The sequence below is a fragment of the Pocillopora verrucosa genome, chromosome 2 (assembly GCF_036669915.1).
Source record: "Pocillopora verrucosa isolate sample1 chromosome 2, ASM3666991v2, whole genome shotgun sequence".
Lineage (NCBI taxonomy): Eukaryota > Metazoa > Cnidaria > Anthozoa > Scleractinia > Pocilloporidae > Pocillopora > Pocillopora verrucosa.
Genome location: NC_089313.1, coordinates 16,430,798 through 16,449,335, shown reverse-complemented (window position 1 = coordinate 16,449,335; position 18,538 = coordinate 16,430,798). Strand labels below are relative to the sequence as shown.

Sequence of the window (18,538 nt, the reverse complement as noted above, 5' to 3'; positions counted from 1 at the left end):
CTAAATCGAAAAAAAAATGTATCTCGTCTGTTATCCAAGCACCATTAAGCCACGAAACGTAGTATTTTTTGGGCAAAATATGCAGAGATTTTTAAACAGGCGATCAATTAAAAACGTTGTCGATGCAACTGTCGGTGCCACTTTAAAAGATCCTCATATTTGCATCAGTAATTTTTCTTGTAATGGACAAGAGAACCCTGGCAACCAAAACATATTTCTCCATTTATTTTTCTCGACGTAAAAGAATGGCAATTTATTCACTACTCGCTAAGAGAAAAGACCGCTACATTACCCACCGTACACTAAGGCAAATTGACATACAGAGCGCTGCTGACATGTAATTAACCAAAGAAAATATTTTTTTTTTAGGCTGTTGACAAAGACAAACGTATATCAATAGATTACTAAAGTTACCCCTTACGACCACTAGAGCACAACAAATTTACAACCCGCTAGGAGAAAAAAAAATACTCAAAACTGACGTGATTTTAACAAAAGGAAAACACGTCGACGTTATTGGACGAAACACGCGCCCGCTCAACAGCCATGACTACAAAGAGTAGAATTAACGAACAGAATCATTGCACCAAACCTACAAGTTCTACATAACCTGATCAACATTTAAGACAAGTTAAAATTCAAGATGAATTGCTCCACCTGCCAAGCTTCTTTAACAGGAGAAGCTATAGCAGAAGACTGAAAAAAGACTGACCACAAACGTGATGACGTCATCAATGACATCACTGAACAACTTAAAAATGAAGCTGGGAGTCTACCAAACGTAAATCCTAGAGCTTTGACTCTTTTCAGCGACTGACGCAAAACAACATGTTAACTAACTTAAAAGAGACCACTCCCAACGAATGTTGACAAAGACTTGCTTGAACCGTCACCACAAATGAACCTGGGAGTCTACCAAACGTAAATCCTAGAGCTTTGACTCTTTTCAGCGACTGACGCAAAACATGTTAACTAACTTAAAACAGACCACTCCCAGCGAATGTTGACAAAGACTAGCTTGAACCGACACCCTACAAATGAAGTTGAACAAGACATTTACGATAACGAACGCAACTTGTAGAACCTACACTAACCAATCATAGCTAACAAACGCTCCTCCACCAACAAATATTTGCAAAACCAGTTGCCAAAGTTCTCTTGTCGTTTGAAAGTTAATAAAGTAAAATTTAATGTCTGGTTCTGATGACTGCAAGAAAGTCTTGTGTAAATGGTTCCGATTTACAGTTATACAGACCATAACACCTCCTGCAATTTTAGATATTTTAAGCATCAAAGAATTGTCAATTTCATGAACAAAGTTAACGAATTGAAAAACGAATAGAAACTTTTTTATAGCTCGGAAACACTGTCACACTATACACATTTTTTTATGTAACTGACGGAAAATTTGAAAGCAGTTTGAATCGATCTTTTAGATCACAGTGCAGTCAGTTATCATGGTAATTATACGAAAACAAAATTGTCTGTTAAACTCAAGTTAAAGAGAAAAAATGAAGCCGCGTTCAATTTAATTTGTCTTGGACAAGTTTCAGGTAAATAAAAGATAATTCACAAATTCAGCTTTGACCGGTCTGTGATTTACAGCGAACTCGAGAGTTACGAGGACCCTAACTGTCTTTGTTTTAAAGAGCACAGTTTCCAAAGTATCCATAAATTGTTCTCCTGCTTGGAAAAAACTCTCTAAGAGGACAAATTAAACGAAAGTTTCCAAAATAAGATTTGAAATTGACTCTTAAGCAAGACAGTGTCGTTTTGAGGATTGGACACTTCCTTTTTCCATGGTATAGGTCTGTATAGCTGATAGCATTTTATAGTCCAAAAAAAGTTTACTTTAAATGTACCCTTTGAACCAGCCATTTGGTTATGTTGTATTATGTTTAATATACAAAGACCTTTTTCCGCCAAAGATTGTTGCACAGGACTTAAGGATAGTTTGGAAAATGAAATCTATATAAAATAAAACAAAAATAAAAAAAAAAAAATCTCGTCGCAATAACATAGCAGGAATCATGAAAATATTATGACATTCTGATGCAGTGTGACTGAAATAAAATCAAGGCGAACTTGAAAAAAGAGAAAAAATAACAGTTGAAGATTATTTTGGTTCTGCTATAAGTCGAACTGTTTACAAATGTTTATTTGTTTCAAAATTGTCCTGTGCAAGAAAAAAAATAGACGGCTGAAAGAGGTCTTGTTAGTAGCAACATGACAAGCTTTAAAAAATTTAGAAAAATGGAAATAGGAACTAATTGGCAAGGAACAAGCAGATTAAATTTAGTTTGCCATGTTGCTAAAGATATTTTTACATCACCTTGTGCATAAAAAGCTTAAGAGACCACAAAAGCATCTTTGCTTGAAAAATTTGTCTATTTGAAGAGTAGAATTCGAAAAGAAATTTGAACGAAGGACTGTTCATAGATTTTGTTATTAAAATTTTTGCACAAGGTGATGTTCACATATTTTTTGGCGGAAAACTAAGGGAAGCCATTTTTAATCTTTTGTTGAACATCTTGTCAGGGGAAACTCTGTGCAAATTGATCCAAATTTTCCCGCCAAAAGTCTTAGTATATATTTGAACGAATTTTTTTTGTCACCTTTTCGATTATTTGATGGCAAATCACTCAACTAATTAAATTTATTGGAAGAGAATACTTGTAACATTTATTAACTGAAATATTTTACAACGTAAATAAAGCAGTGAACAATACAAAGAGTTTGTTGACTTTTATCAATAACAATTATGAACAAAAAAAAAAAAACGGCGCATGCGTATTTTGGGCGCCCGTATTTTTCTAAGTTTTTTGGCGGGAAAACTGTCTCGTTTTAAACAGCTGTTACTTACAGAGCTTCGAAGTTTTTTGGCGGAAAAATTTTAATTTGACAGAAAAATTTACAAGTTTGCGATCTATCTAGTAGAGTATTTATTACGAAAATCGCTGAAAGTAATTCTGTCCACTACTGAAGTAGATGAAAATTTGACTTAGTGACGCAATTAAATGATCAAAAAAATAAGCGAAGGTGCAAAATAAACGCTAGCACTGCTCGTTTTTGAACAAATAAATGAAAAAGTTTTTTTAACAAGGTAAGATTTACTTTATTGAATCTGCTGTTCCATGCTAATTCCAAACAATTTTGATTGTACAATTTCCTTCAATTGGCCCACTGAAATGATGTGTTGTGGCAGATAATTGTAATCCTCACCTTAACTTTTTTCTTAAAAAATGTGAACATTCGTAGAAATCATCTCATTCTTACTGATCTTGTGTTTAACGTTTATCAAAGCAATTTTCAATGAAAAAATTTCTTGATTTTCTCTGAATACTTTCCTACATTGATCAAGCCAAAGGCGCACAGTTCACACAACTAATCGTGAGCTTGTGTCTAAAAATCGAGTCTGCATGGTCAAACTTCGTCTGCAAATGTTTCTTCAAAATCTCTTTGCCTCGATACTTACGAAAAATAATAGGCAAGTCTCATTTACCATCTTGAAATTAAAATTTGATAGAAAATTTATATTATTGATCGTCAGATTGGTTCCCAAAATTCGGTGATTGATATCGTTGCAAATTTTCAACTGCAAATTTTTTAAACAAATCGTCCAAATCGTTCTGAAATCTTTCAAAATTGGTTGTAACTGAGCGGAATAATTGCGTTTAAAATGCACCCTCGCGGCTTAATTTTTTATGTTTGAGCTGATCTAGTTTACGATTCTACCTTTGAAACATGAACGCTTGATTTTATTCTATATACTTGTCCATATCCACTTTAACTCCACTCCAGTCACATGTCCATTTTCCAATTTGTTTTCAGTTCATCTGCCAGTTCGATTTCAATCCATTCGCTTGCCCATTGATTCAATCCAACCACTTTTTAACTTGAAGTGACAATCGAAGGAACTTTATGTATAGAATCCTAGCAATAAAGGATATAGAAAAGCTTGTTGGATTCACGTTGCAAGGCGAGAAATAATGTCACAACTAGTTTTTATCATAATGGTACGATAGAGACCTTGATTAGTCCCTGAAATTTCAACGAATAAACCATGCATTTCCCAAAGTTTACAACTTTTGATATTTAAACGCCCAACACTTTTGAAAATGAATACGCTGGAGCAATCCTACCATTCAGAACATCTGTGTTTGCTGGATGTGTTTGCTGGAAGTCTTTTACTTCGACATAACTTGTACGCGTGGGTACAGTAGGAAACTATTGAAGGAAATTAAAGCAGACAATGTCTTGGTTTAGGAAACCCGAAGCAAAAATTTATTTTAGCCGAGTTATTCTAAAGTCGGAATATTTATCTCAATAATCAACCTTGAAAAAAACTCGGTACTTATGTAGTTTATGTCAGAGATAATTCCAACGGAGTGAACTCCTAATCACGGTAAGAACATATTCCTTGGGTAAAGTACGAAAACAGGAGTATAAATCTAACCCATGAGGTCATTCACGAACTCTCTATGGAAAGGAGAAATATCTGTTTACTTAACAAAATTTGGCATATTCCACCATATAGTCGTAACAATTCTTATTATGTTCTATACAATATAAAACACAATTCGACGACATACCAAAACGAAGAAGCCATGCCACTTTCGTCCTCACTTTAAGTCGTTAAAGCGTTTGCAGCCTTTCCCAAATTCACGTGTTGACGACTTTTCTTCCGAACGAAGAGACTCAAAGCTGCATGGAAACGGTTCTCTGTCTGCTTCATGTTCAGCCACAACCAAGCGGTCGGCGTATTTTCAACGAACAACGCCATATTTTTTAACTCTTCGCAAACGTAATGGTGCAACTGCATACTAAATGAGCTCAACGAGAAAACCATTTGCAATGCAGATAAAATAGCTAATTATGCACAGGGTCGATTCAATAGGTGAGACATACAGGGGAAGGGGGGAGAGGGGAGGGTGGGGCTTTCATTTGAAACCCGACAAACAGAAAAAAAGAAACAAAAATACACCAGAAGAAATTGAAGCAAAGACGAAATAAATGAGACCAATCAACGAAAAGTGATGGTTATGAAACACGGGGCATCGTACACAAAGCGAAGCGCATACTTAAATTGTAATTACTGTCGACTTTCACTCTAAAGAAAGAGACTCTGTGAGAGAGAGATTATTTAATATTTCACATAAAAAGAATATCAAAATTATAATGACTTGTACTCTTCAATTGTAAAGCTTTTTCGGTTCACTCCTCATGAACAACTTCTACAAAGCACTTTATCTTAAGCATCACGTCAGGGTATGTTATGCTTGCAATACTGTTGTATTGAAAATCGGTTTCAATTTTTTCAAAAACATGTGAAGGCCTTCTTTAGAGGCGAAATAATAAAACAAGTTAGGAGTACATACCGCGCACAAGTAGATTTCCTGTAACGTGGCTTCTCTTTCAGATGAAGACGAAAACCTTTGACAGTCGACTGTTTTCGTCTGGGTCAAGTGAAATGATGATTTTCCAAATATATAATAAGACTGACTTAGTATTAAGCCAAAGAGTACGAATTTTTTACTCCTAACTCAAAGGGACGGAAAATTAGAAGGGCAATAAAGGGCGTGACCCATCTGAGGTAGCTGAATGAACTAGGTGTTCATACTCACAATTTTGCTGCTGCCTTTTGTAATCAAAAAGCGGAAAATGTCAGGACATCACACTTTCAAGGTTGAATTGTATAATTTTTTGCTTACGAGAAATTGTAAAAAATTGAATTTTTAGACATTTTTATCATCTGGACAGAATTCAAATACTTTGAACCAGTGACGTAGAACTTGCACCTCTCTTAAATTGTCTGATCATGAAAATTAAGCAAATAAGTAAACTTTTTTGTCGTTAGGAATTACATTATGGTAAGAACCAATATTCCCATCACTTTCTCCTCTATGTTCTCAGCTTTCCTTTCTTTCCACTCTGATGTTCACATACTATAATTACATACTTGAAACACTTCTCAAATACTAAGTCAAGGTTGGCAAAATATCAGAAAGCCCTACAGTTCCACATATGCATGGCTTTTTCTTCCTCAAGTATATAACCTATGCTCATCTCACATGAGAGTTTACACAGTCCAAGCAAGAAGAAACGTTTTTTACACAAATTAATGATATTGCCATTTTAAATTTAATTTACATTGTTGCCTGGCAACATGTCTACTCCTTGAGACACAGCTGATATCCCTTGGCGTCATTTAACCGGATAATGTACCTGTTCATTTAATCCTGGACTTCAATTAGATTCACAGAGGCACTTGAGCTGTTTGATTCCCAGTTCCAATCCATTGCAAAGTTAACACCTGAATAACCTCTTGTTTTCCACCCACAATCTATTCCTTAGATCACTTTAACCAAGGTGACAAACGATCTGCAAACCCTGCTTCACATTTCAGTGATGTCACCTAAAACGCTTTTAATCATTTTTACAGTGACTAATAAGGGTCATCATTTTTGTCCAGGTTCTCCATTTCATGCTCAAGTTCTTGAAGCAAAAGCTCAGCATGTTGGTTGCTTTTTGCTGCCTCCCTGTAAAGCTGTCTTGATTTCTCCCAGTTTTTCTCCACACCATATCCAAAGTAATACATGTTTCCAAGATTGATCTACAACAGAAAACAAAGAGGGAACAAATCGGTGCACTGTCAATCTAGAAATCCATGGATATTGTAAGGAAGAATTGAATTATGATCTCAACAGCAAGTTGCAACTTAACAATAAAGTTTTTAACTTCTTTAATTTTAACTTCCTTATGTCAGACCCTTCACTCAGTACTTCTCCCAAATCAAGAGAAAAGTTTATCTGGGTTTACACTGGGTGATTATTGGTGCATCAATATACCTGAGCAAACACGTGTCCTTGTTGAGCAGCAAGGTTAAAGTAATAAGCTGCTTTCTTCATGTCATTCTCAACTCCTTTTCCAGCAAAATAGTTGACTCCAACATTGTACTGGGCTGTTAGGTGGCCTGGTGAGCAGACATCATCAGCATTATTATAGTTACTATCATTGTTCCTTCTTCTTCTTGTGGAGAATAAAGCCTCATCAGACAAAGAAGAGTACATAGAAGCCCCATTCAAGAGGTGAAAAAACTTGGTAAATACCTTAATTAATCAATCGTTAATTGACAGACCAGCTAATAGATGGATGGATGGTGGAATTGTAAAATAATCATGCAGACTTCTGAACTGCTAGTCAACTGACTCACAGACTGGTTGATAGATGATGACTGACTGACTAACTGACTGACTGACTGACTCCCTGATCTAGACTGACTTACTGTTGCACTGACAGACTGATTGACTATCATAATTGTAAATAACTGATTGACAGACTGACAAACAGACAGACTACGAGTTAACACACAAACCAAAAATAACACGGTTATGTTACACTAAGTATGTTTTTGCCCTTACCACATTGCAGAATTTAAGCTTATGACATATGTACCTTGGTCAGCTGCTGCTTTGTAGCACTTGAATGACTTTTGAAAATTCTTTTCTACACCAGTGCCTTGACTGTAAAATGCACCAAGTGACATGAGAGCTGGCACATCACCTTAATGAAAGTGGACCACTTTATAGTTTCAAAATCAGGGAAGCTTTTCACCTCATGATAACTCCAATACCAAAACACTGAAGATACAATCCAGCCCACACTCTCTCCCAGGCCACACTCTCTCTCTCTCTCTTTCTCAAACAGACTTACACATTTCTTAGTAATAAAATTACCGGAAAGGGTTTCACAAGGTCTTTCCTGCCTTGCAAGGCTAACTTGCATCTTCCCCTATTTTGGCCTTATTCAATACTCCTCCTTGAATGACAAACAAGTAAATCCTTAACCCTTTACACCCTAATATCTGTATGCATAATCTCCACACAATTCTCTATACATTTCCTAAGATGCTGAAAACTCAAGGGGAGTTTGTTTAACAATCAAGAATTTCTCTAGTTGGTGATTGTTCCCATTGTTATAGTGACCTTAATACTTGATTCAGGGCTATTACTATACCACTAAATCAATGATTCCACATGACATGTGTGCACACCAGTCATGTGCCTTTCATATGATACACCATCCTTTTATATCATAAATTGTCCAATAAGAAAATTCATTAGTCAGTTTTTCATCTCTCTGCAAAAAGTTTAACATGTAATTCATAATTCATATAAAAACAAACCTTTTTCAGCAGCTTTTGTAAAATACTTGGCTGCCTTTGTTAGATCTACCTTTCCTATCTCTCCAGTAGTATACATGTTTCCTTAAAAAAAAACAAAAGAAATGATGTACATTAAATGTAGATCATGTTTTTTAATAAATTTAATGAATGAATATCAAATGCACATCATGTTTTTTATTAAATTTAATAAATGTTATTCTTGTGTAGAATTAGAGTGAACTACTTATGTCATCAAAATCAGAGACCTCATGAGCTTATTTCCCAGGTTCTTGGGGTTGGGGGTTTCAATAACCTTTAACATAAGCAGCTGCTGATGGTTTAATAGGTGGCAGCAAAACCTGAACAGGAGAGCCTGCTAACAGGCTAATCAGTGGGTGGTGCTAAGTCTTACAGACAGCGATACACCCCCAGTAACTAGCAGTATATTGCTGCCTGGGGTGCACACTGGTGGGGTGAAGGAGGGAAAGAGGAGAAAAGATCAGTGGCTGAAAAGGAGGAAAGGAAAAGACCCAGGGAACAACACTGAAATCTGGCCTATAATCATGAGTACAAAGGACTTAACCCTTTAACTTCCAAGATCTGATTGCTAATTCTCCTCTCTAGCTACTACACATTTCCTTGCAAAAAAGTCAGAGAATTTGACATTAGATCAATATAACAACTCCTACTTGATAATTTTGAGTATTCTCATTATCTGTTTGCTGGATAATGTATAGACACCATAGGGAGAAAATACTTGCTAATCACTTCTGGAAGATGAAGGGTTAAATGCAAAATCCAGCTTGATACACAATAAGCCCAGAGCCCTATCGAGTTCAGCAAATAATTTAAGTTTTGCTCTAACATGTAACAGTGGTCATTTATGTACATACCTATCATAGTGTTAGCTTCTCTCACACCCTTCTTTGCACTGGCCTGAAATTAAGAAGAGGATTAACACATCACATGTGTCAACTTAACTTGTTCTCAATAAAAACAAAATTAAAAAAAAAAACCAACATATTCCTATACAGAGAATTTCAATACTGTCTTATATATATATCCTAAAAACAGGCCACATCATGTTAATTTTAGACAAAACAAGGGTGCCATTAAAAGGAACAACCTGTTAACTGAAGATCTGAGGGTTAAAAATACTTATTAATTTAAAATCGAAAATGTTTCCATTTCAAATTTTTCTTTGTAAAACTTTTTCAATTTCTAAATTTGAGATCTGACCAGAATATTTAAAATGATGAGCACAAACTATCACTTTACACAATGACATTATATCAATGCAACATTGAAATGGTAGAACAAGCACAGTAGAATGGTACCTCATAAAGCTCAAGGGCCATCTGTAAATCTTTTTTCATTCCAATTCCATTGTGATAAAAATGTGCTAAAGTAAACTGAAAAGAAAAGAAAAGTAATTTCATGTTTTGTCAGAACTGGGCACCTGTGATCATGACTTTAAAAAAATGTGTGTGGGATGAATACATCTCCAAATGTGTGAGAAAGGGAAGGAAAAAAAGCAAGGAAAGCAGCAAAGCTGAAAAAGCATGAGCACTTGCTAATGTACTCTAGAAACCTCCCTAATTCCTCATACACTCCATTAATGTTTTAAACTTAAACTGGATTAAATTATGCCATAATCTATATAAAGCCTTTAACCTGAGCAAATGGATGACCTTGGTCTGCAAGCTCTGAGAAAAGCTTTCCAGCCTCAATGGGGTCTCTTTCTACTCCACCCTCTCCTGAGAAAATGCAGATAAAAGAAATATAAAGCACAAATAAAACAAACTGAAATGAGAAAAGATACGGTGAAAGGAAATGAGATGAGGTCAGATGAGATAAGATGGGACAAGATGGGATAGAATGAAATAAAAAGAAAGAGAAAATGAATGATATAAAATCAAAGAAAGAAAAAAGGGACAACCACTCTATGCTAGGAAGACCTCTCTTAACATCATACTTAATTATGTCACAAGCATAGTGAATACAAATATTATTATCCAGATAAGAGTAATCAACCTGTTTCCAGGAGTTTTGCATAGCTATACATTCCATCTGGATTTCCAGCCATTGCAGAAAATCTGAACAGTGGAGCAGCCAATTCAACTGCATCCTTTCCAACTATAAACAGGGTAATATCAGACATTTAGTATTTGTATGGCTTGTTAGTACAACTTGCTAACATTGCTTTAAGCCTCTGGGGAATAGGTAGATAGTGGCACTAAGACCCCCAACTTGTTACACTGATGAAGTACATTGGATTTTCTAGAGTTTCCTATGGGACGATGCAATTGTGATAGCAAATATTTAAAGTTCACAAATTTCTCTATCACACCTGATTCTTGGGTTTCAAAGATAAGTGATGCCAGTCTATAAACATCCTCTGAAGATACTGAAATAATAAAAATTTCAAGGTAATTCAATATTATAAAATTCATACAAAGTCCACGTCACACAATTCCATTTTCAACATTTCAACATTTTCAACCCTCCCTCATAGCAAGTTGTGGAATATGATATAAGTGTCTTGCAAATTGACTTCTGGTATGATGTGTCGACTTTTAAGGGCATTAATCATCCAATTTGAGTCAAATCTAGTTGATTCGAGAACATTTTCAACCCTTCCTTGCAGCTACTTGCAGAATATAGCATCCATGGATTGCTAGTTCATGGTACATAAAACCACTTGCTGTTATTTGTTATTATGATCATAGCTTAACGCTTCAACTCTCTAGAGTGACCAGGACAGAATTTCTCCTTACAATATCAGTACCATGTCAACCAGCAAAGTGATGAGAACTAAGAAAAATATCAATTTGGAGATAATTCTAGTTGATCCAATACTAATAAAATTCTCTGGATTAACATTATAAGAATTGTATGGTTGACAGTAAGGAGAATTACAAATTTGATCTGGGAGTTAAAGGGTTTATTAACAAATAGATTCCATGTTGCCAAGCAGTGTTCAGTAATAGATAACAGAAGATGTCAAAATGTGGTAAGAACAAAAACTTCACTCAAGGCACACTCAAATACATCACTGATGTCCTTCCCACACTTTCACATCTTCTGTGATCTATTACTGTACAGACTCACAGCAACATGGAAACTCTTTGTTTTACATGATAAAAAAGCAAAATTTTGTTAAAAGTGAAGTCATCTATGCATCTGCCCGTCAATATCTTATCAGCAAGAACCAATCAAGATTTGTGCATAATTTATCATATAATACTATCATGATAGAAAGTCATGGTTCATATCGAATATAATATTATAATATGATTTTTTTTCAATAAACAAGGTCTTACAATCTAACAATGATGAAGACTTACATTCTGCTGCTGTTCTTGTGACAGACACAGATAGCACTTCCCCTTTCCAATGCTTGATCAAAGCTTCAAGAACTTTCAAGTGTGTTGCCAAGGAATCATGATTAAGGGATTCTTGTAGTTTGTCTTTTATCAGATCGGAAAGGCTTTCAAATGCTGCAAGAGACCAAAGAAGTAATTAGGTAACCTAAAACCTTCTAAATACAAAATTAATTAAAAATAGTCATCACAAGCTCCTGAAAGTTTTTACATTTTTTTATTACAGTAATTCTCCTTCCTGTCATACAATTCTTATGATATTAGTTTGGAGAATTTGGTAATGAATCAGCTAGTAATCCCCTAATTGACATTTTCCTTTATCATCGTCACTGATATCATTGATTTTGTATTGATATTGTAAGGAGAAATTCTGTCTTGGTCACTCATGGGAGTTGAGGGGTTAGGGGTTTTTCTAGAGGCTCATAGGGCTCATCTGATAGGTTAATTTTTTTCATACACATCCAGGGATGCAGACAAGAATAAATTTAAAAGCCTTCTAATTATCAGGTACTCTAAACAACTGATGCCAGTTGTAGGAAATACAAGTGAAAATCAGGTTGGCCAAGACTGCAGATATGAAAAAAATAGGACAATCATTCTCACGCATGCAGAACCATTTTAAGCCAAGTATACAGCACTTAAAATATACTGGTCTATGTACACTTAGCTTCAAAGCTACTGGGCACAAAAATTAATTCTCTGATTCTGGAATTCAGAATAAGTAAATAAAACAGTAAAGTCTTCACTCAGTTTATTCCTGGTTTTAATACTTAAAGGGACCAAGACTATTTCTCTCCACTGCATGGGATGCTGGTACACCACAAGGCTTCCCTTAGCACTTTATCAGGCCTCCCTTACACTCCACCAATATCCATTTATACTCCTGGGTGGGGAGAGGTAGAATGAGAGTGAAGTGTTTTGCCCAAGAACACAACACAATTACCCAGCCAGGTCTTGAGACCTCTCAACCCAGAGTCCAGCACACTAATCATTAGGCAAACACGTCTCTCACATTCCTACCGAGTGCTTTGGGGAAAGATTGTACCTGCACTCCCCCCACCCTCTGCAAACTGGGGTTTGGGTGCTTATTTTAGATTTTGTTTTACTTAGAAGCAAGCAAGTGAAAGCAGTATTAAGGCTAAATCAAAGCATCATTAAATTAATTTTTCATGAACCCAATTGTTGTCCACTGCACTAGACCCTAACCCACTTGAACACGCCTCCCCAACACCCACTAGGGTCGTGTGGAATGAGAAGCGATTAAGCATGGCTTTTGGGAGGAAATGGTAACTTACCTTCTCTTAATATTAATATTAATATTAAAAACAGCCACGTTTATGACTTACTTATTTGTGGGTTATCATTAGGGGTGACGGAGGAAGATGTAAAAAATCTCTTCTCCTGCAATCCCACAAGTGAGGTCTGTTGGTATCCAAATGTATTTTTCGATATGGGTGAAATGCCATTTTCTGTCGCTAAGCAACTTAAATCACATCTGCGTGAGAATGATACACATTGTCTCCGCATTAAAAAATTAATTTCGTCCGTAACTACAGGCCGACAAGCCAAAGAAACTCTATAACAACGAAATAAGGCCGCCATCTTTGCGGCCATGTTGGATGTCTCACGAGCCCGCAGTTACACAGAGGAAATCTTTTGACTTCTTCGTGTAGGGGATCCCTATAGGGAGAATTAAGACAAGTGGAATTTCTGAAGTAAAACTCCGAGTATGAATTATAGTGCATAAATCAAATTGTTTTTTTCTATTTGATAAACAAGTTGAAATTATATTTTTTCATCCTCTATGAGAGATAATTTACGTTTAGTGGAGATCAAAAGTGCTCCTTTCACCCTCCCCTCCCTAACAAAATCGATTTATTTTGCGTGCGACTATTTGAAATTTCTTACACGACCTGGATATGAAGCACAATGGAGGATTTACCTTTCCAAATTAATAAGTAGATTTAGCTTCGGTGATGAGTCAAGCAAGTTTGGAGGACAACATCTCTTTCCCTGGATATTAATTAGGCCAGCTTTTTAATGAACAAGGGGTTTTTAAACGACTGGCTTTCATCCTCCTCTTGACAATCATCGGACATGGATAACAACAACAATATACCCTACGGATCGATATCTTGGGACAACGAAGATTCCTTTGGCCCGACGAATCAGCGAAGGGAGACTATAAGAAACCCTTCATTAAGACCTCAGAATGCAACGGCCAACAATGGCCTGAGATTTTCTCTACGAGGTCCGCATTTTCCTCCACCACAACAAAGAGTTCATGGCGTTGGAATTTCCAGAAATTCAGAATTAGCTAATCGGTTACCTAGAGGCGATACGACACAATCAAACTTCCAGCAATCAAGCAACTCAAATTCACCGCCGTTTGAAAGATACTTCTCATTGCGACCTTCACAGAACACATCGCATATACAAATGCACACTCCATTACAAGAATCACAGACTTCAAACAATCAAAACATAAGTACAAGCTTTCAAGGCCAAGCTTTTCCTTCATTATACTCGAATCCTACACCAGGGTCAAGTTCTGGTAACCCTGCAATAACATCAATGTTACTGCAGGGTCATCATTCTCGCAATAATAATGTAGAGATGTCCCGAGGACTTAATGGTAGGGGGTAAGTGTATAATATGTTGTTGTTGTCACACTTAGAATGTCAAAAAGTTAGTATAAATGACCTCTAAGAAATAAAAGTAAATACCACTTTAACCCTTTTACCTGTAAGAGTGACAAGGACATAATTTATCCTTACAATATCACCATCAAACCTGAATTAAAGGTTATGAGAATGGAAGAAATGATCACAAACTAAAGAAGTTCTAGATTGTTCAATCAATTCTCCTTTTCAGAACCTTAGGAAATTTTAGGGAACAGTATGGGGAATATGCATACTGATGTTAGGGCATATGGTACAATTGGCACAATTTAATCCTTACAGTTTTCTTTACTGTGGCAGGAGAAATGAAAGCTTGCATGCACACAAAGCAAAACGGAAAAGTAGTTTATCAGAAGGTGATGATGGGTAAGCAGTGGTTTGTTTTAATTTTCTTTAATAATGTTTAAGTAGGTATAGTCAACTCAATTAAGTTCTACTTATCTCTTTTATTGAAGACAAGAGGGACCATCAAGTAAACGGTATCTGTCAGAAAGAATGGCAGCAAGAATGCACAATCTAAGGATAAGTAACAATCATAATAATCCTGTAAATATCATGCAAAGTTTAATGGCAAATCAGGCAGTTGGCACCTCTGACAGTCAAATATCTGAAGGCAATGATAATAACAGTGATGATGATGAAGTGAAAAATACAGATGCAATGCAAAAGTGAGTTAAAGTTATTTTTATCTCTCTGTTTTAATCCTTTGTTACCCTAAGGGAGACTAGTATCTAAATTGAACCCGTAATCAAACACTAGGGTCATGAGAAAAAAATGAAATTATTGCTAACTAGAGAAGTTCTTGATTGTTAAACAAATTCTCCCTATCAGCTTCTTAGGTAATGTATAGAGAACAGTGTGGAGAATATGCATACTGATGTTAGGGTGTAGAGGGTTAAAGACCTTTGGCAAAGTAAGCAATTACCTTGACTGCGTGACATGTCCAAGTTTTTCCTTTATCATTTTTCTGCAGAAAAATTATTTGTCTAAGGACACCCATCACATTTAACATCTGTGGTACATGGCCTCTAATACCAAGCCCTTAAATAAATACCATTGCTACTCTTTGAAAGTTGTGGATATTTTGCAGAACTTTACAATATTATTACTTAGTGGTTTGTTTTATTTTTCAGCCGGCAAGACAATTTGCCAAGGTTTGTTTTGTCGACACATGTGAAGGAAGCTATCACCAAACAAGAGTCAATCATTCCAGAAGCTATCTACAATCAGATGTAAGTTCAATATCTCTATTTCAGTTTCAATGCAACTAATTTGGTTTTAGGCATATTTTTTAAGGAAAAACTATAACAATCGCTTGTTAATACCTTTTAAGTTACTCCACATGTTTATACTAGGCTTAGTGTATGTCTGACATCATGAAATCAAAAGTTTATTTCTTTTTTATTTATTTTGCAGAAGTAAGCCTTGTTTGGCAGTTGTTCCTTGGAAGAGTCCTGATGATGGGTTTTCTTTATCAACAGATAGCAAGGAGGTTTGCCAGGTAATCAGAGATCTGATGCATACTTCCCCCTTCTCAGCTGCTATACATTTTGTTGTAAATTAGTTTAGAGAACTTATCATATATTTAAGTAACTCACTTCACTGTTACCAAGCTTTCTCAATCAGTTTGCTGGATAATACTGTGAGAAGTTTCATGTAAATCACTTCCTTGAGTGAAAATTAAGCACACAGTTGAAATTTGTAGTTCAACAGTGAAAAACTTGTTTTTGATTGTTTCTCGTGTGGTGTGACAAAGATGTCATATCAAATGTGAATGCAGAAAGGTGTGGTGGACTGGGGTGGATGAGTTACATAATTTTTATGAAATACCTGTTATCAGTTGTTGCAAATAAGTATGTTTCCTAAGCATGTGTGTTCTCATATTCTTCATGTTAGGAAAACAATGTAGACCTGCCAAATAGTAATAGTAGCAGCACATGCAGCAGTCTGATCATGGAAAGTCTACCTGAGACGGACCAGCTTCAAGACAAAGGGTGAGTTTACAGAGACAGTGTGAGTATGCTACCCATCTTTCTCTTCCTGACTTTCTGTGCAGTTGTTTCATGATTTTGAAATAGAACAAATTAACTACTACCTGATTACAAAATTTGAGAGTTTGAAAACCAGAGATACACAGTTGAGGTAAAGAATTTTACCAGTGTTGCCATTACTTGTTTTACTGAGAGGTAAGTATTGAATGTGAACTCTGTTATTTAATATGTAATATTTCTGATTATTCCTCACAGGGTTCATCATGTTGAGATTGTTGGTGAATGTAGCACTTTCAGTTTTGAAGATGATGATGATATGGACCCATAAATAAAGACTATATTTATTTATATTATCAATAATTTGTAAGCTTACTTTAGACAATGTTTGTTGAGAGTAACAGATTGTGAATTTCAGTTGATTAGTTGTTATATGATAGGAAAATATTTTCTTGGACTGTTATATACTTATTTACACTTTGAAACAGCTTCAAATTACAATAAAACAGGTGTTATATAAAAAAGCCTGAATGGTTTCTCTTTTGAGCAAATTGTTGTATGCAATTTGGAAATCAAATACATGCAATTAACATTGATTACTAGAAATATATACAGATATCTCACATTTCACTCTAACCCGTTTTTAGGTATATTGGAGAACTTAAAATGGCTGTAGAGGGTATGTTAGGTGTAACCCATTCACATATATTCATATTTGCTATTATATTTGCATTCGCAAAATTCAATTAGAATCCCATCTTCTGCAAAATCATGCCAAGCTGAAGTTACAACCTCCAGCTGAAAAATTGATCTATTTTCATTACAGCCCCCACCCCCATTCCCCTCAGTAATGCAAAGAGAAATTATAGCTTAATTCCCTCTCGGAGTGAGGAGCTACTACAGTGAATGGGTTCACTTTACTAAAGCCTAACATCGTAATTCTCCAGACTGTTCTCTATACATTTCTTATAGTACCCACAAGGTAGATTTGGTTAACAGTCAAGGGCTCCTTCAGCTGGTGGTCATTTCCTTAATTCTTCTGACCCTAGTGTCTGTTTGATTCAGGGGTAATATTACAGGGAATTCTTAGCTGTTAGTCACTGTTAGGGGTTCAAGATGAAGCAAAGTTGATCGAGCATGTTGCAGGAAACAATGATTCCAAGTAAAATCTAGTTTATGTCAGTCATTGCATAGGACCAATGCAAGCTAATATAACAGAGGTTGTAAAAGAATTGTCGCTTTTTCTTTGAAGTCATACAATTTTCTGTGAGTGACTACACTGACAGTAAGCATGTTTGTACCCACTTGCTTGAGGACTGCTACTATCGAAGGTAGTGGAACAAAGATATCTTGAAAACATCAGGGTCTGACTGTAGTCACACTTTGTGAGATTAACATACACTCAGGATAATTAAACCAAACCTTGCATGCAGTGACACATTTACAATTAATTTTGCATTTAAAAAGTTTTAAAATCTGAAAAAAAAATAAGCAAGGATTACAAAATCTTTGTTTAGTGTCTGCAATGAAAAGTACGCCAGGCATTGGTTTGTCTCTATACGAAGATAAAGTCAGACTATTGCGGCATAGCGTTGGCTTTCATTTCCCTCAGACGGCTAGAAATTGGAATTCTCTCAAGTCTCGGGCTTTGAGTCGATCCCAAACTACTTCCAGAAGCAATGGTACTTTGTGAAGATTGTAAAGACTCATAACTTGAAGCGCTTCCTGCCGAACTAGTGGAACCGGTACTCGACTTTGCTGACAAAGCGGGATGACCTTCGTTTCGATAGCCCTTAGTAGAAGCGACTTGCTTAAGAACTGTGACTAACGAAGGCGGTGGAACATTAAGCTTTATCAAATCCAGCAATATCTTGAAGACATCAGGATCTAAAGTGACTCCGCTCAAATTACACAGTTCGAGAAGTTCTTCGTCCAAGCTCTTGGAGCTCGTCCGAGTTACAGACACCTTGTAAATATCCGGTGAGGACTGCGATCTCGACATGTCTTTAAAAACAGTGAAGAGCTGGTTATATATTTATTAATGTACTTTTTCCCGTTTGATGGTCCAATATTGGCTCGAGCTCAAAGGAAAAAAACACCAACCACCTCAGCCCAACACAACTTCACTTGGGAGCCATTTTGGATATAGTTACTCGTTTCCAGTCTACGCTCATCATTTAAGAGTGGGATTGAGGTGCAATGAAATGTCCCGATACGACAATTCCAGTTTTTAAAGGAAACTTTTAATGGAAATGACCGATCATCAACACCTCCAATAAAAAGAAGCTAAAACTTTGAGCAAATTAGTGGCTCAAAACGGCA

The 18,538-nt window shown here is 36.0% G+C and overlaps 3 protein-coding genes across 3 annotated transcripts; 1 reads left to right on the top strand and 2 right to left on the bottom strand.

Annotated features, from left to right (window-relative positions):
* Positions 1–6,118: 6,118 nt before the first annotated feature.
* LOC131781040 (secretory immunoglobulin A-binding protein EsiB) lies at positions 6,119–13,161 on the bottom strand. The gene is made up of 11 exons (XM_059097684.2): positions 12,894–13,161; positions 11,512–11,664; positions 10,515–10,571; positions 10,199–10,300; positions 9,839–9,921; positions 9,502–9,576; positions 9,058–9,100; positions 8,186–8,266; positions 7,456–7,563; positions 6,849–6,973; positions 6,119–6,613 (listed from the first exon to the last, which is right to left on the bottom strand). Exons 1-11 carry the CDS (start codon positions 13,159–13,161, stop codon positions 6,446–6,448), a joined length of 1,263 nt encoding a protein of 420 aa, XP_058953667.2. The 3' UTR covers positions 6,119–6,445.
* A 280-nt stretch (positions 13,162–13,441) lies between these two features.
* LOC131781045 (homeobox protein 2-like) lies at positions 13,442–16,730 on the top strand. The gene is made up of 7 exons (XM_059097689.2): positions 13,442–14,189; positions 14,529–14,594; positions 14,684–14,896; positions 15,362–15,460; positions 15,645–15,729; positions 16,125–16,222; positions 16,475–16,730. Exons 1-7 carry the CDS (start codon positions 13,645–13,647, stop codon positions 16,545–16,547), a joined length of 1,179 nt encoding a protein of 392 aa, XP_058953672.2. The 5' UTR covers positions 13,442–13,644; the 3' UTR covers positions 16,548–16,730.
* Positions 16,731–17,792: 1,062 nt separating this feature from the next.
* LOC131780986 (mitotic-spindle organizing protein 2B-like) lies at positions 17,793–18,218 on the bottom strand. The gene has a single exon (XM_059097626.1). The coding sequence runs from the start codon at positions 18,216–18,218 to the stop codon at positions 17,793–17,795; it is 426 nt and encodes a 141-aa protein (XP_058953609.1).
* Between the last annotated feature and the right edge of the window lie 320 nt (positions 18,219–18,538).